The following is a 22,219-nucleotide window of genomic DNA, read 5'->3' on the forward strand; positions in this document are numbered from 1 at the left end:
CACTTGAAAACCACATTTCTAGCATCTGTAAAACCGCATTTTTCCATCTTAAAAATATATCTAAATTATAACATATGCTCTCAATGACAAATGCAGAACAGTTAGTTCATGACCTCAAGGCTAGATTATTGTAATACTTTACTCAGTGGTTGCCCTACACGCCTCCAGCTGATCCAAAACGCAGCAGCTAGAGTTCTAACTAGAACCAGGAAGTATAACCGTATTAGCCCGGTTCTGTCAACACTGCATTGTCTCCCTATTAAACATTGTGTTAAAATCTTGCTAATTACTTACAAAGCACTAAATGGTTTAGCTCCCTAGTACTTGAGCGAGCTTTTTACACATTATACACATTATAGTCCTTCACGTCTATTGCGATTTCAAAATTCTGGCCAGTTGATAATACCTAGAATATCAAAATTGACTGCTGGCGGTAGATCCTTTTCCTTTTTAGAACCTAAACTTTGAAACAGTCTTCCTAGCATTGTTTCGGAAGCAGACACATTCTGTCAGTTTAAATCTAGACTAAAAACACATCTCTTTAACCTGGCATACCCATAACACATTATCTCCTTATATAATTCAAATCATGTAAATTGTTAGACTTTATAAATTAGGTCAGCCGGAACCGGGAACACTTCCCATAACACCTGATGTACTTGCTACATCATAAGAAGAATGGCGTCTATGCTAATATTGGTCTCTCTCTTTCTATTACGAGGTTTACCGTTGTCTGCCAGATCCTGGCCGTATTCAGATGAGATGAAGACATGCCTAGACAACATGACAACGCAGCCCTAAAGTATCAACTAAACTATCCCCTGTGAAGGCCTCCTTTCCTTTCCTTTCCCTATGTATAGATAAAACGTTATCAAAATGATTCCAGTTCGGATGGATCCACGGAAACGAAACTTCTACCTTCTGTATTATGCGGACCAGACAAGTAATTTGGCAATGTCACTTTGTAAAAAAGACTAAACGTCTACGCACAGACACATTCAAATGCGCATACCTATAAACTAAACATGTAAATGAATGGCAAGAATGCATTAAAAGTCTTCTGTTTTAAGTTAAAAAAAGTGTTATTTAAGCGGCCCCTAAAGCCGCGCACACACACTTAACGATTGTAAGGCCGATTATGAATGTAAATTGATACTTATGACTGAACGCACTCAAACGCGTCCAGTCAGAGCCAGTTGCGTTCAGTCTGCGATTACAGTCGGTGTTCAAATTCCGTAACAATCGTTTGTATGTTGAGCACAGTCTTAGAATGTTTTAGCTAGTCATTAAATGTGTGCCCGGCATAAGTTAATAATTAACAGTTTTTACAATGGAAGTGATTCAATCAAAAACTTACTTTAGCTAACAATAATAACTTTTTCCTAGAGCTGCTGTAAAGCCAAAACAATCAATGTCCATTAAATTTCCTATTATCACTGTGAAGCTGCTTTGAAACAATCTGTATTGTAAAAAGCGCTATATAAATGAAGATGACTTGACTTGAACGAAAGTCTTGCGAATTTGAAATGACTTGAGGTTGAGTAAATGACAGAATTTTTAGTTTTGGGTCATCTATACCTTTAAACACCAATTCCCTCTTCTTCTAATAGCAGACAGAATTGACACAGGCTTTCTTGTATACCTTGACGGCACTTGATAGGTCATCATGACGCAGTCATCATCATCTTCCATACGTCTCCATTCAGGCTCCTGAAGAACATACTTGGCAAAATTCTGCTCCTGTTCCTTCATTATTTCTTTGCTCTTGTGATTGTTCTCTGAGGAGTCCACACTGCCAAAATACTTGCTTGTGTTGCTCCCTGCAACACAAGAAAAAATGAAAATAATGTTCCAGCCTCTCTATGAGTAAAATGATGCATAGTAAACAACCTAGATTTTTACATTTAGAGAGTAATATAGTATTACAGGCTTGGGTTATAGTATTTGGTAACACTACTTAAAGCCTTTAATACATTATAAAAGTATTTTTAATGCAGTAATTATTATGCCTTTTAATGCACCTTATAATGCATTGTATGGACTCATGAATAATTGTAAGCACAGTTATAACATATTATAATACTTATCTATTCATTGACACTAACTTAGAAAGTATAATGCATTAAAACACGACAAACAACTATTTTCAGATGTAACAAGGAATGTGCAAATATTATAATGCATTTGGTTTTTGGTTACAATTAATTATGAAAACATATAATGCATTATAATTTACATTATGAATACCTTAGTAATGCATTATACATAAAGGCTTTAAATAAGTGCTACCCAGTATTTGAATCAATTTCTACAAATAATCATATATTTAATATTTCCTGCATGATTCCAGAAATATATAAAATATATTTAAAGCTGCAGTCCATAAATTTTTTGGTTAAAAATTATCCAAAATCAATTTTTGAGCAAGTACTTAACCAGCCAGTGTTCAAAACTATCTCATTATCTTAACTCGATTCACAATGGTAAGCTTGTAATAATGTTTTATAATAGGAGCGACATGGTGGATTTCCACGGGAAATTTGAGCATGCAGCAGTTCCTCTGTGCGTCATTACATCACGTCCGTAAACAGAAAGAAGGAGTCCTGTTCAGGCTAGTCAGTTTTATCACGTGAGGACCAAATGACAATCATCCAAATGACAATCATCAGTGACAACTGATTCACTCGTAGTCAAAAAGCAAAAGACTTTGTACTGTGGAGTGGCTACAGAAATTGAAATCTACAGGTAACTCTAATACACACTAAATACACAGTCACGCAATGCTGATATTGTTAACATTAACAATTTGAGAGCAAAGTATAACAGTAATAATAATTTGCACGGTTTGGCATGATCCGAGCTAAGCGATCATTACATTTAATCATCATTGGCAGCGCAATTTATTGTAGGCCTAATGCTTTTTTTCCTCAGTTGGTCAGAACAAAAGTGGCAGACATGTTAGTTACTTGTTCAGATGATATTTTACAGTGATATATTGGTCATACTTTCAAGACGTAGAATCTATGATTCTGAAGTGCAGTATCCACACCGGTGCGGTGACTGACAGCAAGCATTAGATTCATCCGCGCTGACGAGCTGTGCCGAGGCACAACGCACATACAGATAACTGTTCCGTATATGACTGCAATTGCAGGTTTCAAACAAGAGATGGCGACAAAGAGGAAAGTGTGTCGACAGTGTGAAAATCTAGAACCCATCTTGGTGATTTCTATGTTGTTTATCCCATGTGAATTGACAATAATCATTACAGACGTCCACAATAACACTTACTTAAACGCAATGATGCAGCATATTGCTTATTTTAGGTTAAAGGGTTAGTTCACCCCAAAATGAAAATTCTGTTATTAATTACTCACCCTCATGTCGTTCCAAACCCGTAAGACTTTCATTCATCTTTGGAAGACAAATGACGATCTTTTTGATGACAAAATACTGTTAGATTTCCTTCCATTGAGTGTCTTTGTAACTACCACTTTGACGCTTCAAAAACTTCATAAAGAGATCGGAAAACTAATCCAAATGAATCAAGTGGTTTAGTCCAAATTTTCTGAAGAGAATCAATCACTTGTTATGATGAAAATATTTAATTTAGGCTTTTACTTGCATGTAAACATTGATTAGCGAACATAAGCAGAAGCTGTCAATGGAAGGAAATCTGTCATCAAAAATATCTTCCTTTGTGTTCCGAAGATGAATGACATGAGAGTGAGTAATTAATGACAGAATTTTCATTTTAGGGTGAACTAACCCTTTAAGGTCTTGCCTGTCAGTAGTTTTCGCCCTCTGGTGGTCAATGAAGCCACACATTAAGCAATATACTTCATCACTGGTTTAAGAAAATAGTTTTACACACAAGTGCTTTAGTTATGAAAATGTCTTGAGAGGCAACAACAAAAGAATAATGGTCCAGACTGACCACTTAGTGTCAAATCAGTGGTCCACTGTTAATTATTCCTTACATAATGTATGACAGCCTGCATGTGTGTAGTATTTTTAAACAGTTAAATAGTTGAATGTTAAGCTTTAATTTGCAGTGACCTGTTCCACTGTTGGAGGTGTTGCAGTCATTTGATGTGGACCCAGTGGATGCTGACATGGCAGAACCTGTGCCAGAATGAGAGTCTTCCTGCAACAACAGTTCCAACACGCTGCTGGATGAGGAGTGGTCACCACAGGGGCCACCGTTACCTGAACAACATGCCTGGAAGAGTAGTCGAAGAAAATAAGGCAAAGGATGGAATTCTTTAAGTTCATGATTTGCAAAGTGTGTGTGTTCTAAAATGTTTGTATGTTTGTTGCTCTTTACCTGCTGTACGTCATCCATTGCAGAAGAAGTGCTATTGATGGATGTGTTGTTTTTGTCCTGTACTGAACTGCAGTTACCCTGGGTATGAGAGTCCTGCTTCTCCTCCAACTGAAGCAGGTCCAGCTGCAATGGAGAACTACAGCGAGACTCAAACAGTGGAGGGGAGTGAGGGGGTGGCAAAGGAGAAGGACACTCGGTAGACTCAATGACAGAGGGTTTGGGGTCAGATGTCATTCCGTACTGGAAATGTGTCTGGGTTGTAAACACAGGCTGCTGGGAAGCAAAGGAGGTGTGGGTCTGAAAGCCCTGGTGATTATTGCAGCCTTGAGTGTTTTGAAGGTGTTGTGTGTTGGTATAGACTTCTTGTGGCTGAAATGCTTGTTGGCCAGTGTAGACTTGAGACTGCAAGGGTTGCTGGATATTGTAGGCTTGTTGGGGCTGAAAGGGCTGCTGGGCACTGTAGGCCTGCTGGGTTTGAAAGAGAGCACTGTAGGCTTGCTGAGTATCAGCATAGAATGGAGGGCGAGGTGCTGTGCCCATCTGTGGCAACATAAAACTGGGCAAAACAAATGCTACAACTGGCGTGACCAAAGGGGCAGGATATGCAGCTGCAGGAGGCGTGGCCTGAGTGCTCTGGGACTCTGTTGCTCCTGTAGGGGCTTGGGCCGGGGTCATAGAGGGAACTACAGGGTAGAGAGGGTACCCTGGAACCACTGTGGGAAATGGAACTGAAAGCCCAGACTGGGATGTCTCGGAGGGGGACCAAGATGTCTGGTTTAAACCCTGCAAGGGTGGGAGAGGTCTGTGTTGGGACGCAGCATTATCTGATGAATTAGGATGTTTTGTTCGTGGTTTCTTCGATTTTTTGGTGCGGCAGCTTTTCTTGGTTTTTGCCTCTGTAACAGGGGTACCCATTCCTGCTTTGGATCCATGAGCACCTGAAGCTGCCGAAAGAGACCAAGAAAGAGTGCAAAATTAGTGTAATGTAGAGAGTATTCTATGGGTTATTTCTAAAAAAATATGCATATTATGCAAAAATATGCATATTCTAAAGAAATATGTAATTTTTTCTGTGATGCCATTCAGGGCTTAACATTAACTTTTTTGCTCACCAGCCACTGTGGCTAGTGGATTTCCAAAGTTACTAGCCACTCAGCATTTTCACTGGCCATAATTTTGACATGGATACCATGGGGAAAAACCGCCATATAGATATTTTTAATATTATCTCATAATTTGGCAGCAGGTATATTATGTGCTTAGGTCCGAACGGCAGCAATATATTAACATGAGCACCACAACGCATGTGTGGTGGTGACGCAGGAGTCAGACAATATTGAGCCGGCGTTTGGACGTAAACATGGAAGTGCTAAACTACGTTCACTACACACTTAGAAGGCGATGTTCTCGTGACCTCACGCAACGTTCCCTAAAAGTTCTCTAAAGGTGACGAAAATTCAGAACCTTTACAGAACATTAAGGGATGTTCCTAAAATTTCCTCTTTTGGTAATGAAAGTTCTGCACTTAAAGTTTCTTTATATGACTTTAGGGGGATGTTCCATTTTGGTTAAATTTTATAGTCACAAAAAAAAAACTTGGATTTCATCAAAAATATATTAATTTTAATCTTATCTAATGAGGGTGAGTACTTAATGACAGAAATTTTTGGGTGAACTAACTCTTTAATGTCAAGCCCTGATGCTATTACTCTGGACTTTAGTGTCACATGATCTTAAGAAACCTTGATTATTGATTATTGTCAATGCTGAAAATAGCTGAGGTGCTTATTATTTTTGTGGACACATGATCCATTTTTTCAGGATTCTTTGATTAATAGATATATTATCAGGTATTATACAGTCATGATCAGTTGGAGCTGTTTGCTGTCAGAAGTAAAGATCCACTGCAGATCTAGATGTGTTTTATCACTGCCTTTGACAACATGCTTGTGTTTTAATGTTTACGTACCCTCGGTAGCCTGTCCTCGGGTTCTAGGTGGGCAATCCTTCTGGAGGGCCTGACCGTTTCGGAGTTCCCTGCAGCGACTGAGAAATGCTTGCTCTTCCTTCTGTGTGTGTGCTGCCAGTACCTGTTTTGTGAGTCCCAGCTTCTTATAGGCTTCCTGCTCCACTGTGGGTGGGGAAACCACACTAACAGGTGCAGAAGGGGCTGGGCTTTCCGCAACATCTTCAATGATCTCTGCAAATAACAGTCAAATGACATCTGGCTGAAACTAATGACACCGTCCAGACACAAAATTATTTGATCTTCCTCTCAACACCTGCACTGCTGTGATGGAAAGAACAACAGAGGCTCCTCATATTGTCGTTACTTGCAGAAATCTAACATTTTGTTCATGACAATGCCTGCAGAGGGTCACTGCACTGAGACTTTTCTATTTATTATTTCAATACATATTTGCAAGCTGAGCTTGTGGAAGAAAGCTGTTGCTATGTCAATAAAACGATAATATCCCACTTAAAGGAATAGTTCATCCAAAAATTTCCTGATTCTTTTCTCACACCAAGGCCATCTAAGATGTTTATAAATTTCTTTCTTCAGCTGAAGAGAAATTAAGGTTTTTTAGGAAAACATTTCTGGATTTTTCTCCATCTAATGCAAGTGAACAGGGCTCACCATTGTCCGTTGTCCAAGGCAGCTTCAAAGTATTATCCACATGACCCTAGCTGTCAAATAAGGGTCTTCTCAAGCAAAACGATCAATCATTTTACAAAAAAAAAAAAATATATATATATATAAATATATATTCTTTTTAGCTACAAATGTTCATCTTGGTTCAGCTATGCGATGCACGTAAACCCTCACGAGATGACAAGAATCACCCCATTGTTTACAAGAAAAAAGTGCAACACATTTTGAAGCCTCCTCCATTAAGTTATTTGTCTGTGTACTCAGTTCAAAGAGGATTGGGCGAAAAATCTCTTCTTTTCCTCCAACTTCAAAATCATCTGACATAGTTTTTTTCTGGACTGTTTTACCTCTAATTTGATGGCTAGGGTCATGTGGATTATTTTGAAGCTGCCTAAGAGATGGAGAAAAGTCTTGGCAATGTTTTCCTCAAAAACCTTAATTTCTCTTCAGTAAAAGTCATATACATTTTGGGGATGAGTAAAGAATCAGGAAATTTTAAACAGAATAAACTATTCCTTTAAATAGAATAAATCAAATATGTAGGAGTAAACATTAGTTAAAGATATTTATTATTTTGTGATGCGTTAGTACCTGATTCTGGCTGTGTTTTCTTGTCCCCCACATGTACAATTGTGCTGCTGTAGGAACACTGAGACACCACACTGTCTGCTTTGCTGGGCAGGTCCAAAGGAGATAAAGGCCCTCCCACAACACGACCTGGAGCAGGACCTGACAAAGGCTTTTCATTGGTCTTAGACATAGACATAGACGATGTCTCCTCTACACCTAGACAATCTAAAAACAAAACAGAAAAATGAAAATATGGCCCGAAAGAAGTATCTTTGTTTAATTTTCATCAAAACATTTGCCTTACAATTTTGTTTAAAAATAAACAAAGATAAAATATGAGACTGTACCATCAGTTTGCCGAAGAGTGGCATCAGAAGCTTTCTTGTCCTCGTCTGAGTTTGAGGAGGTGGTGTTCGAGGAGAACTGGTACTTTCGTTTTACTGTGTTTGGGATGTTACAGCTCTCCAAATATCTGTGAGATACACAATTCACTATTGCCCACATATTCAAACAGTAATATGCTTATATCTGAAATGTCTTCTCTATTCCAGACAATATGAATCAGTGAGCATGCAACACACATGTCCACACCCACCTGATGACACTGTCCAGACAGCTGATTTGCTGGTATGAGTACATTGTGTGGTCCTTGAGTTCCTCCACTGTGGCAGGTCCATCTCTGACCATCTCTGAGTCTTTCTGCTTTACAACAGGAAACCTGAGCCCTGCTAAAGAAACACAGTAAATACTCAGAAACATAATCACATGAACATTTACACCTTGTAATACTGTAAAATAAGTGTTATTCTAGGGCAGGGGACCTCAAGTTCAGAATCCAAGAGGGCCACATTTAATCCACATAAAATACAAAGAGCCACAAATTACAACTTACATTGTAAGTTTATGAATGCAGTTTATTGCCCAGCTAAGTCTTGCAAGTCCTTTAATGGTGGTACTATTTAAAGTGTCAATAAAAATGAAAATAAAAAAATAAAATTCTGCCTTTCAACAAAAAAGTGGATTAATAGTTTGTCTTTCTTAATGCAAACAATTACATTCATACTCGGAGTATACAATAAAAATCTTAAAATGAAAAAGAAAAACATTCTTGAGCAAATAAACTTTAAGAAGTCCATATTCATAGTCGGCATTCTTTTCTCAAGTAATTTCAGGTACAACTGTTGCTCACCGGTAGCTGCTCTTAAGACAGTGTGGATTCTTGGATGAGAATGTTGCTTTGACTTTATTATTCCCTTGCAGAGAAAGTACTTTCAAATACATATGTGGATCCAAACCGAGTCAGGATTTTTAAGCACACTGGATTTATGTAAATTCCATTTGAATAATAATTAACATTTTTGAATAATTGAAAATAATTCAGTTCCTAAGGGTTCAAAAAGGTTAAGAGCCCCTGCTGTACTGTACTGTACTGTACTGTACTGTACACACACACGTTTGTTTTTGTGAATTTTGGGGACATTCCATAGGCGTAATGGTTTTTATACTGTACAAACTTGTAATACCTATGTCATACCCATTGCATTATACAAATTTGTGTCCTGATATGTCACAAAAACACGCACACACACACACACACACACACACACACACACACACACACACACACACACACACACGCACACACACGCACACACACACGCACACACACACGCACACACACACACATACTCACTATCCAAGTTCTTTTTCTGTTCTGGTTTGGAAGAGGAGCCTTGCTGCTCCTGAGCCTTCAACATGTGAACCGCCTTTACAAATCTCCTGAAATGACCTCTGAAAAACAAGTTTAGATGATGTGGTGAGAAATGAACACTTGTACTGACCAAAAAAATATGTTAAAAGTCAGTGCACATGAGAACTGTATTCAAGGAAGAAAAATAATCACTATTATATATATCAATAATTTTGTCTCTGTTTAAGTGGGTTTTTGCACTCCATTTCAAGTTCCTAATAACACCCCTTAATCATGATAAACCACTGTAACAAATGAACTATATGAGTGGGAGTTCTGGATGAGTGTGTGTATGTTGAGAAAGAGAATTACCGGTTTGCATTTGGTCCCCTCTTCCTTTCTGCTATTTCCATTACTCCTGTTCCCACCGTTTGCTGCATTTCCATTACTGTCACTAGAGGACGCTATGCTCAGCAGGTGTTCGTGGGAACCATTGCTGCCATGACTGCCATAACCACTGGACCCCACACTGTGGACCGGCTACGAGACAGATTTACACAGTGTATTTCATTGTAGACTTTAAACTGAAACTAGCAACTAATAAACAGCCAACCAATAAAAAGAGACAAAAATCTGATCTACATGCAAGATCTGTCTCGGTTTAAAAAAGAATGTCAAGGTAAGACTGACGTTTGCTATTCAACACCGACATTAGAAAATGGAACAGGACAGATAAGTCAAAGTGGGTTTGCTTGGTCACACTTCCAAATGACATGTTTGAAAGTGTGAAACATGTGGTGGAAGTTTTGATTTAGGTACAATTACCAATAAGTGTTTGTGGAGAATGTGAGGGCATTTGTGGACATTTAAATCTGATTTGCTGTAGCCCATCAAATTTAAACTGCCAAAAGTGACAGAAATCAAAAGGCCAGTGAAGAGAAAAGTATCAAAGAGAGAACTTAGTTGTCCAAAATACCATTACTCTTTCTCCATTATGCAGTAATTTTACAACCTCCATACAAATGCTTATGCATGACATCCTCACTGTCACGGAGACGAACCCCGTGAGTCCCTCTACGGGCCAGCAGAGGGCTCCATCCCCAGAATACTGACACTCACGCATCCACTCAGCCACGTATACTGATCCTCACTACATTTCCCATAACCCCGTGCCTTGGACTCTGATTGCTTGCCAGCTGCAGCTCGTTTAGACCGCTATTTAAGCGGCTCCCAGACACTGGTCTGACGCGAAGTCTTGATCATTGCCCCGGCTGTCATTTCTGAGCGTTTGTACCCTGTTGGATTACCTGTTGCTGTTTCTGTCTGCTTATCGTTTATTGACCCGTTGCTGCCTGCCTACCGACCCTCTGCCTGTTCTCTGGACTGTGTATCTTGCCTGTTGCCTCGACCTCTTGCCTGTCCCTGACCACGATTCTGTCTATTCTACATTGCTGTGTTTGCTGGTTCTGACCCCTGCCTGTACGACCACGATATCTCTTAATAAAGCTTGCAAAATGGATCCCATGTCGAGTGATGAATCGTTACACTCACTTGCAGTATGCTACTAGTGAGTGAAAGAGAGAGAGAGTGTGCATGTTATGTGTTTATGTGTGTGAAATAGAGAGTTTTCACCTGTAGAAGCAGTCTGTGAATCTGTTCAGTGATTTCCTGTATATCTGAATCAATGATCTTGTCCTCTGTTAAAACTGGAGCTGAAAACACATCCTCATTCATCGGACCCCTGCACATACACACACAAACTATATATCAAATACGATATCACAAAAATAAAAATTTATGTTATCGCTACTCTTATCTAGAGCAGTGTTTCCCAACTAGTGTGCTGCGGCAGGTTGTCAGGTGTGCAGTGGAGAATTATCAAATAAAAAAAACAAACAAAACAAAAACAAAAAAAGAACATGTTAAATGAAAATAAATGCTACAAATGGGAATATATCGTCGCTGTCGGGCAGAAACCTCATGTCTCTATATTTAGTCATTTTTGTTTTAAAAATTAATGCCACTGGTCATGCCTGTATGTGGGTTTTAAAATTAACTAATGAAAAGTATTAAAAAAGCTTGTGACTAAACTACGTAACTCCATTGTCTCCTCAAGCTGTTGGCGAAACCTCATAACTCCACGACTATCGTGAATGAAGTGCTACAGTACACGCAGTTTGGACTGTCACTGCTTGTTTGCAATGCAAAGGTAACTAAATAACTGATGTTTGAACTAAGTACAGCGTTTTCTTTACACAAGAAACACTATGGGCCCTATTTTAACGATCTAAATGCAAAGTGTAAAGCGCACGGCGCAGATGCACTCAGGGCGTGTCCAAATCCACTTTTGCTATTTTAACGAACGGAAAAACGGTCCGTGCGCCGGGGCGCATTTTTGAAATGGGTTGTCCCTATTCTCTTAATGAGTAATGGGCGTAACGTTCAATAAACCAATCAGAGTGTCATCTCCCATTCCCTTTATGAGCGAGATGCGCTCGCGCCATGGCGGATTGCTATTTAAGCTGCGTTCACGTCACCTCGTATTTACCGGAATCTTGAAATGACAACACGTGACGTTATATTCGGAGCTGTTCACGTCCTTTTGGTCCTTGAACTGGGAATTATGCGTTTCCATGGCAGCACTGTCGACGCCTAAATGAATCTACCGCGGTCAGGTGGTACAGCGCGGCCACGTGGTATATCTGGGAGCTTTCAGAAAACTCCCAGGTTACAAGCTGTAATTACGAGCTCTACGAGGACGTGAACGCTTTTTACAAGCTAGAATCTCGTAACTACAGGAATTACGAGGCCACGTGAACGCACCTTTACATGGCGGAATTTGTTGGCGGAAAAGCTGAACGCTTTTCAAGCGAAGAAACCGATCATCTACGGGACAAGCAGGAATCCACCAAAGCTTCCCGAGGTGAAGAAGGCGTGGGATGAATTAGCAGTGATTGTGTCCTCGTCTTCTGGCATCAGATGTTTTGCTGAAATTACCTGTTAAGTGGCCAGTCAATCTTTCAGTCGTCTGCGTTGGATGCAGGCTTTCAAATAGCTCCGCGCGATGAGTCAGTTAATATATATGTGTGTGTATTGGCACGATTGTTCAATTAATTAGCCAATTTCGCTCATCATTATAAGTAGTAATAGGATGAATTGAAAATAGGTAGCCTAATTCTAATACACGCAATGACTATTCATCATTACATTTTTATATTTATGTAGCCTACACAATAATATTCTTTTACACTGTAATCCTTTTGTTTTTAATATTTGGCATGTTTGTGTGATGCGCATCCCTGTGTGTAATAAGCAAAGTCAACGCGCACGGTGGACGCGCCCAGAGGCGCAGTTTCTACCAACGCGCTCTAACAAAAAAAAATATTGCGCCATTGACTTTAGACCAGGTTTGAGTTGGTCTATGGCGTAGTCTATTTTCAGCTCCTTAAAATAGCAATGCGCAGGCAATGCGCCTGAACACACCTCTTTTTTAGACCAGCACGCCCATGGGCGCACTAACTGGCGCAAATGCATTTACTAATTTAAGGACGTGGCGCTGAACGGGAAAACGTGAACGGCGTCGGACGCAAACTAGCAAACACACTTGCGCTGCGCCTTGCGTTGCATTGCGCCGGGTGTATTATAGGGCCCTATGTCTATAAAGGCTAATGTTTTTTTTTTTTTTTTGTATTTGGAGAGCAGAGAAGTCTTACAGGTATTTGCTGTCTAGTTGTCAATATACTGTTTTATATATCCTGTGCATAGTGCTTTATATTTTATATTCATGAGATTTTGGCCAAATGTATTCAACAACAAGAAAAACTGAGTGCCCATATAGCTACAATAAACTTTATAAACTGTAAGTTGATGAAACCATAATGCGATTCACTTACTGCCTCTGATGCATTCATAAACATTCATAAAATGTTAATATTATAATGACACATGCAACTGTCTGACCATATACAGTATAAAGCCACAATACCAACTTTGACGACATGGTTTAATTATTAAAAAAAAAAAAAAAAGGTTTCCACCCGCCAGTGACGATATGTAAATTTGTGTGCCATGGCAAGAAAAAGTTTGGGAAACACTGATCTAGAGTAAATAAAATACCTTTTTTGTATACATAAGCACTAGTGAAAACTCACATGCGAACTTTGTGCCGTCCGATAACAAAGGACACCTTGCGGCTCCACGGGTTCACAAAGCTACACCAGCTTGTATCTAGAGTAATATATTCTCCATTTCTCACACAGAATCGGATAGACGAGTGATCAAATGGCTGCCCAACATACTGCAGAACTGCAAGAGAGAGACAATTAGGAAAGCAAGTACAATACTGGATATTATTGGCTGTGGGCAGCATAATTCCACTTATAGGTTTTCATAGTGATACTCAACTGCTATCTCTCAAAGCAAACAAAATTAATGTGTAGTGCATAGCATGACAAAAATGACTTGAATGTAGCTCAAAAGAGAATTCACCTGTCTGGGTGTCAGGTGGAAGACCAGGAGGAGAACATTTTAACAAAATAAACACTTATGACTTTGTTTCCTTACTTTTCCGGTGCACTGCCAGCATTATAGGTCTGTCACTGGGATGCAGGTGTAACAGAAGAGGTGTCCCAATCAGGTCCTGAGGCAGATACCCTAACAGAGGCACCGCCCTGCAATGCAAACAGGTATTAAGGTATGCTTTTTGCTTTTCTTCTACTCTGATTTACAGTCCTTATCCTTAACATTTATGGCAGGATACCAAAATAGCAAGGAAAAAAGATAAAATCCATCACAGATTTTTAAATCAGTGCTTTATCCACATTAAATGACAAAAGCTATCTCAGTCTTCATTGTCCCCTGTTAGAACTTTGGTATTTGGAGAAAACAGTTATCTAAAATAGTACCCAAATACCTATACTGTTCGACTCTCTCAAGTTACCTCCTTTCCCCAAACAGTGGTTTGCTGGAACTGAGGCAATTGCTTCTTCAATTGCTTGAGATTTAAAAATGCACCATTACACCAGTGGCGGTGTTTCACAGCAACCTAGGGTATGGCATTATTCCTTCAGGCAATACAACAATGACATTCCCAAGTAATCATATAATATCTAAACAAAACGTAGACAAAAATCCACCATACTAAAAGAATGGATGGAGTCCACGGACATGCACTTACTTAACAACAATAACAATAATCAATGCAAGTTCTGAAACAGCCCTATAAGCCTAACCGTGTCCTAACCAGATGCGACGTGACACCCGAGAAAATGTATCTTTTCCATGTTAATCAGAGTTTTTTTACTAACCAGCCGCAAGGGCGATTCGCAACTATTCTATTTTACAAACAGTTTCTATTTCTGCAGCATTGCAGCTGGAACAACAATACAAAGTATGACTATGATAATCTCAGACACTGATTGGGGGCTTTATTTAATGTGAAAATATTTTAATGTGAGTCTGAATATCATTTTTCATGATCTTGAAAGCAACAATGGATAGGCTAATTCACCTCAGATCTTAAAAATAAATTAAAGGAAAAAACAATGTTCAAACTGTCATCTCAACAAACAAGTTCTATGATAAAAATTTTATTCTATGATAAAAAAAAAAATTTGTTTCAGTCAAGTATGCATTTTTAAGAATTATAAAATGGTGTAAGATTTATGAATGTGATAATGTACTTATTTCAGTGCATTCGAAGAGAGAGCCCACCCACATGCTCTTATAATTGGCTGTGATTTTTGATTGATTTTGTCGCATCTCAGGGTGAGTCTGGTTTGGACAGATAAATTGCTTGGCTCTGGAAATCTTATCGTATCGTGTCTGGTTAGGACACGGTGTTAGGTTGTCTAAATTTGCTTTTCAAAGCGGCAATTTCTGCCAAAGGCCAGCACAAGCAACAGAACTAACAAGCAGCATCATGAGCTGTTTATTTCCCATGTTTTGTCTGAATGCCAGGGTATGGCAACTAACTCTGCCATACGTAAATGCCACCCCTGCATTACACCATCTGACAAAGTTGCCAAACACAAGGCCATGAAGTGTGTCCTATAGAGGATTTGCTTTAGCCAGAGGAAAAATGAAAATATGTAATGACAAATCGCTGCCTTATTGCTGCAATTTAATCAGTCTTACATGATGCATGATACAGTAGTTGCAGGTGATAAAAATAACAGACAACAAACTAACCACAGCCTACTATTTTCTTTAGTCATAGTTAATATAGACTCAAACCTTTCATCAACATCCTGAAACACACAGTTTGGTGTGTGTGTTGTGGTGAAGATTCTCTTATCAGGTGGAATTCTTGGTGCTGCATATTAGAAAAACACATCAAAAGACAACTTATTTTATTATCATAATATTTGATTCATGCTCATCAAATTGATCTTTGTTAATCCGCCGAAAAGAGTTGGAAACGTAAACTCGTGAGGGCAAGGGCAACACTATGTGTGATTACCTTCGTATCCAGAGTGAACTCTTTCAGCCAGTATGAGGCAACAGAAATGTTCCTCAGAGAGCTCAGAGTCTTGAACCTTCATCAAATATGGAGTCATCCTGAAGGGATAGTACTGCAGATCTCCTTCCTTCTCTTTACCACCACTACACACACACACACATACACAAACACAAACAAACAAACATATAATATATATAATATAAACACACACACACACATACATATATAATATAACTTTTAAAATATTAACATATTTTAAAGATAATTTCAAACCTAGTCTTGCATGACCAGACTTTTGACTATCAGTGCAATAATAAGACTGGTCTACTTTACAGCTTAAAGGGATAGTTCACCCAAAAATGAAAATTATCCCATGATTTAATATGTCCTAAGCTACATCGTGTAGTACGTCATGTCATTGTGTAGAACATCATGTCGTTGTGTACTGTCGTAAATGTTAACGCTCTTTGGACGTACGTCGTATGTGTATGGCTGTTGTACTTCACCCGCATAACTTTACACTCCCATCTGTGCTTTTATGGGATTTTGTTCTCACCCTAATATGACCTGTTTAGTAAATCTGGCCCTTAGATAGGAAAAGACCATTTGATTGACATGCACAACATCATTTTTTTCACATTTAGGGGCTCAGGTATATCCAGTTTATTTGCTACTAAGTGCCTCTTGAATATCTTTGAAAGAATTGAAGGGCCACATTTTACAAACATCATGATATTCAGTCACTCTGTCTTCTTGTAAAGCTCTTATTGTAGAAGTAACTAAGCAGTAATGTAGAACTTTGTTTCCTGGTGCCGTAATAAAAACATGTGCAACATACTAGCCAGCCAGTCATATTGAAATATTATTGTCCATCTCTTACCAGCCACAGTGTAGTGTGCAATATCCATCATGCAGCCAGTGAATGTCAGAATATATTTCAAACCTATCACACTATGTCTATGCATGTAATAAATCTACTGAATAATGACAGTGTGAAACATTACTTTTGCACTTAGAATTAAGAACACTGAACATAAATTTCTCTGACCTGATGCGACAAAAAAAGGATTTCTCCTGCATGAATTCAGTGGATGATGACTCTGAAAAACAGTGAAAATGAAAGAGATGAATGTGAGCAGAATGAATGTGAAAGAAAAGCGTCTTATTGCGCTTGAACAGACAAAATTATTTATGTCAAAAATTATGTCAAAATGCCTGTTTGGTGAGTAGCTTTGTAAGCACAGTCAAATGAGATAAAAAGTCTTAAATGAACGTAAAGATTTTCAGATACGTGTCAGATCCGCGTCAGTCTTAAAGTAACAGCAGCCTACTATACTATGCTTCTGTCTGTCATTAATCTTAATCAAGAAACCGCTCACTGCTCTTGACTGATCAACTTTTGTAGCTTTAATAATCTAGCTTTAATAAATGTAATAATCTATAATAATCTATATTAAATTAAAACAGTGAAGACTATGCATGCTGTTATTATACATTTGATTACTCAATTTCTGTAGTATTTCTTACCTGAATACTACTGTTAGACCTATGACCAGGCTAGTAGGGAAAAAAATCCTTAGCTTTGAGCCCTGCTATATTACGCACAGCTAAATGTACCATTTATTATAATTGGTTCATGTAAAGATTGTTTTAAGTTCACCTTAAATTATAAGATGTTATATTATTTATTTAAAGCTATTAAATGTTAAAAATATGGCTTTCAATTTTTACTGTAATGTTGAATGGCTATAACTATTCATTTAATTCCCAGAAACTGAGAATTTTTTTTTAAGAGATATCAGTAGCAGAAGTTGCATAGGTGTAAAGTATACCAGAGTAGATTAGAACCCTGATCCTCTGGCAAGCATAACAAATATTCTACCACCAGACCACTAGGACACATGAATATTAAATATGAATCTATGTATTTATTCACTGACACTGATTTGGAGATTCAATGTGAAATTATGTATTACAATATAAAAATATATGAAAAAATTTAAAGTTAGGTGCAATCAGTTGTTATTAATTTCAGAAAATGTGTTAATTCATTTATTTTTTTAATCCACTGACAGCACTACAGTAGTTTAAATAAATCAGTTCATTGCATTGGCAGACTGACCTGTTCCAGTGCACATGCTCCAAGATGGAAGTCTGTATGGTGTTGTAAAACTGTAGAACACACTGACGTCACGAGGTGCCAGAAACTCCACAAACTTTGTGTCTTTGAACTCATCCTTTCTGCAGTTCAAGATTCCTGCAGCCTGTTCCGAAATGTACACAATCTTCCCCGTGATCAGGGACACCGCAACTGCAAAAATATCCTTTACACACAAAAACAGCAAAACAGTTTCAGACACTCACTCCCTTTATGTTCTTCTGTCACATAATGAGATGAGGAACTAAACTGTGTCTATGTCCAGTCATCAAGTTCAACTCAAACCACCAATATGCAAAAATCTCTGTTTTATGATGAATCTTAAGCCATTTTTTTTAATAAATATTATTTAATAGAAATTATACAATACCTCCCAACAAGTCTTATTTTAGAGTAAGAACATTGTTGTTTGTTAATCTAGGATCTGGGTTCTGTATATGCAGTCCATCACATGTAATCTAAGGCTATGTAAAGTGTTTATTGTGTTTTAACTGATTTTGACAATGGCATACTTTTTTCACTGAGAGTTTCTGAGCACATAATTAAGAACCATTTAAAGGCTTGTGTATGTTTATGTGTGCAACTCACTGCATTTTTGAGGGTATATTCTGAGGTAATACTGTTGATTTCTTCAATAGTGTATGAGGACACGTCCAGACCTGAAGGCTGACTGTCATTAATCATAAGCATCTGATAGTACTCTTCATTGGCTGTAAAAACAAAGAAAAACATGTCAAGCTTACACATTTGCATTCTCACAAACACATAAAAACTGCATAAATGAATTTGTTTGTGGTTGTCTGACCTTTGACTTGTTTGATGCAGCGCATGGCGTATCTGAGAGTGTGAAGTGTGCTGGCCCGGCCCTTGCTGCGCTTGTCGGGAGGGAGGTGATATTTCAGCTCTTTTAGGGTCTTAAAAAGCTCCTTCTGAGTCTTAGCCTTTGCAGACTGTTCACTACTGCAGAGACAACACACATACAAAATGACACAACTATTATTCCCACTGTACCTACTGTGATACTTAAAGGGGTCACTGCATGTTTTACAATGTAATACAAGAATCAAGACTCCAAAAAGAGGAGCTGATTGACTTGAAGTAAAAATTGAAAAATGAAAATTATATAATTAATTACTCACCCTCATGTCGTTCCACACCTGTAAGACATCCGTTCATCTTCAGAACACAAAATATATTACACAACATATTTTTGATAAAATCCAATGGCTCAGTGAGGCCTCCATTGACAGCAAGTTAACTGAATTTACAATTTCACTCTGAAAATTTCTGTGACTACAGTGGTTCAACCTCAATGTTATGAAGCGATGAGAATACTTTTTGTGCGCCAAAAAAAACTAAACAAAATAACGACTTTATTCAACCATTTAAACTTGCTGTCAATGAAGGCCTCACTGACCCATCGGATTTTATCAAAAATATCTTAATTTGTGTTCCGAAGATGAACTAAGGTCTTACGACATGAGGGTGAGTAAATAATGACATCATTTTAATTTTTGGGTGAACTAACCCTTTAAGTGGTTGTATATATTGTATTATAGCTATTTAATGACTGTGGTTGTGTTACCTGCAACCGCTGGTTGAGGGGTTGTCTTGCTCTGAACTGACAAGGCTGAAAGCATTGTTGCTACTGGGAGGAGAAAGACTTTGAGAGTTTGAGCTACAGAAGAAAAATGAGAGGTGAAGAGAACAACAAATATAAGTGAGACACAAAACGACTGAATAATTTCTGACAAGAGGTCAGGGCATTATTATCAAGATATTACATAATGCTTTATTCTATATTAGACTGCTTGTTTTTTCTCAAACAAACTAAAGGGGAGGTGATTAGACAAAGAGAACAGACAAACAACCTCAGGTTTACCTAAGGACATGAAAACAGTCCTTCGCTTTCCTGAATTTCTACCTTTTTTGTCATCTTATTTGAAATACACTAAAAAAATCACTATATAATATAAAGTATACTAGAATAAATAGTTTTTATTTAACAAAAAGTGTTTTTATAAAGTAGTATATAGTGTTCATTTTTGTGATTAATATTTGTGGTTTATTCAATTAAAAATAATTCATGCCACTTTTGACACTGAAGCTATGTGTCACAGAACCCTTGTTTCCCTGGACTCCATATCCCAAGATCCTCCTGTTTCCACACCTGCACTCACTTCCCTCGTCAGCTCCTCATCAGCACTCATCACCTGCACCTGGACTCTATTGTCTGCACTCCCATATATTGCACTCACTCCCTTCACTCCTCGTCCGTTCTCTGTTGTGTTAAGGTTATGTTTGGTGTTTCCTTGCCTTTGTTTGATTAAAGCTCTATGTATTGTGGAAATCCGTATCTGCCTCATCTCTACACCACCATACCGTAACAGAAGAACGGACCAAAAACGACCGGATTTTCCACAAAAAAAAAAAGATGGAGACTTTCCCTGGCTTCCTGGCTCGTGCTCCTCCTATGCCTCTCATCCATCTGTCGGCCGGCGATCGCCTCATCGGGCTCCTGCAGGTTGGTCGTTCGCTGGAGAGGTATGTGGAGGAGTTCGTTGAGCTCGCTTATGTGTCTGACTGGCCTGAAGCAGTTTTGATCTCCCTGTTTCTGGATGGACTAGATGATGACACCATCCGTTTTAGTGAACCCGATTATCGTTTCTCCTTAAGCGAAACCATAAATTCCATTTTGTGGTTAAATGATTCCAAATTTATCGTTGATTGGGTTCAGGATGGGTGTCTGTCTCTAGTCCATCCAGAGACACGGTTGGCCGGGCCAGTCAGTCAACCTCCGGCTTCCTCCGCATACCCCTCCAGCGAACTCCCTGCCTGCCCCACACGGAACCCACAATCCTCAACTGGGTCCCGTAAGCGGAGGAGGAGGAAGCAAGCCGCTCCAGTATCTCCAGAGCCCGCTCCAGTATCTCCGGAGCCCGCTCCAGTCTCTCCGGAGCCCGCTCCAGTCTCTCCAGAGCCCGCTCCAGTCTCTCCAGAGCCCGCTCCAGTCTCTCCAGAGCCCGCTCCAGTCTCTCCAGAGCCCGCTCCAGTCCCCACAGAGCCAGCTCCAGTGCCTGTGGGATTTTAATTGTATTTGAGGGGATGAACGAGCCCGCTCCAGCCCTTTCCGAGCCTGCAGCTCCAACCCTGTGCGTGCCACCAAGTGAGGTGGCCTGGCTTATAGACTTTTGGACAGAGCCAAGTTCTCCAGTCTCCGCCGAGCCAAGTTCTCCAGTCTCCGCCGAGCCAAGTTCTCCAGTCTCCGCCGAGCCAAGTTCTCCAGTCTCCGCCGAGCCAAGTTCTCCAGTCTCCGCAGAGCCAAGTTCTCCAGTCTCCGCAGAGCCAAGTTCGCCAGTCTCCGCCGCCGAGCAAGCAGCGCCAGTCTCCGCCGCCGAGCAAGCAGCGCCAGTCTCCGCCGCCGAGCAAGCAGCGCCAGTCTCCGCCGCCGAGCAAGCAGCGCCAGTCTCCGCCGCCGAGCAAGCAGCGCCAGTCTCCGCCGCCGAGCAAGCAGCGCCAGTCTCCGCCGCCGAGCAAGCAGCGCCAGTCTCCGCCGCCGAGCAAGCAGCGCCAGTCTCCGCCGCCGAGCAAGCAGCGCCAGTCTCCGCCGCCGAGCAAGCAGCGCCAGTCTCCGCCGCCGAGCAAGCAGCGCCAGTCTCCGCCGCCGAGCAAGCAGCGCCAGTCTCCGCCGCCGAGCAAGCAGCGCCAGTCTCCGCCGCCGAGCAAGCAGCGCCAGTCTCCGCCGCCGAGCAAGCAGCGCCAGTCTCCGCCGCCGAGCAAGCAGCGCCAGTCTCCGCCGCCGAGCAAGCAGCGCCAGTCTCCGCCGCCGAGCAAGCAGCGCCAGTCTCCGCCGCCGAGCAAGCAGCGCCAGTCTCCGCCGCCGAGCAAGCAGCGCCAGTCTCCGCCGCCGAGCAAGCAGCGCCAGTCTCCGCCGCCGAGCAAGCAGCGCCAGTCTCCGCCGCCGAGCAAGCAGCGCCAGTCTCCGCCGCCGAGCAAGCAGCGCCAGTCTCCGCCGCCGAGCAAGCAGCGCCAGTCTCCGCCGCCGAGCCCTCTGCTCCAATTATGAACTTTGCAAAGACTATTTTCCCTCCCTGCCTCCCTCTCCCGCCTCCTCCCACTAATGTACTCACTGCACCTCCACCTCAAGCCCCTTCGCCCAGATCTCCACCTCAGACCTCTGGGCGATTACCTTCACCCTGGCTCCAACCTCCCTCGTCTCCACCGTTGTCCATCAGTCCTCCAGCCTCACAAGTCTCCATCCTGCCCCCGTTCACACCTTGGTCCCTCGTCAGCCTGCCCTCCCCTCTGGACTGCACTCCTCCGTCTCCGCTCCGTCCCTCCGTCCCTCGTTTCCAGTTGGC

At 40.5% G+C, this 22,219-nt stretch overlaps 1 protein-coding gene across 1 annotated transcript in view; it reads right to left on the bottom strand.

The window, feature by feature from the left end:
* The window catches only part of LOC125248347 (period circadian protein homolog 2-like), a 36,435-nt gene that overhangs the window by 5,513 nt on the left and 8,703 nt on the right, over window positions 1–22,219 (bottom strand). Inside the window, 20 exon segments of the mRNA XM_048160105.1 lie at window positions 1,643–1,820; window positions 4,060–4,222; window positions 4,328–5,271; window positions 6,297–6,527; window positions 7,572–7,775; window positions 7,898–8,022; window positions 8,146–8,278; window positions 9,244–9,313; window positions 9,315–9,341; window positions 9,613–9,780; window positions 10,873–10,981; window positions 13,392–13,545; window positions 13,804–13,910; window positions 15,475–15,553; window positions 15,701–15,843; window positions 16,749–16,800; window positions 17,823–18,024; window positions 18,447–18,568; window positions 18,664–18,818; window positions 19,444–19,536. Of these exon segments, the coding sequence (XP_048016062.1) occupies window positions 1,643–1,820; window positions 4,060–4,222; window positions 4,328–5,271; window positions 6,297–6,527; window positions 7,572–7,775; window positions 7,898–8,022; window positions 8,146–8,278; window positions 9,244–9,313; window positions 9,315–9,341; window positions 9,613–9,780; window positions 10,873–10,981; window positions 13,392–13,545; window positions 13,804–13,910; window positions 15,475–15,553; window positions 15,701–15,843; window positions 16,749–16,800; window positions 17,823–18,024; window positions 18,447–18,568; window positions 18,664–18,818; window positions 19,444–19,536 (3,459 nt within the window).

The sequence above is a fragment of the Megalobrama amblycephala genome, linkage group LG16 (assembly GCF_018812025.1).
Source record: "Megalobrama amblycephala isolate DHTTF-2021 linkage group LG16, ASM1881202v1, whole genome shotgun sequence".
NCBI lineage: Eukaryota > Metazoa > Chordata > Actinopteri > Cypriniformes > Xenocyprididae > Megalobrama > Megalobrama amblycephala.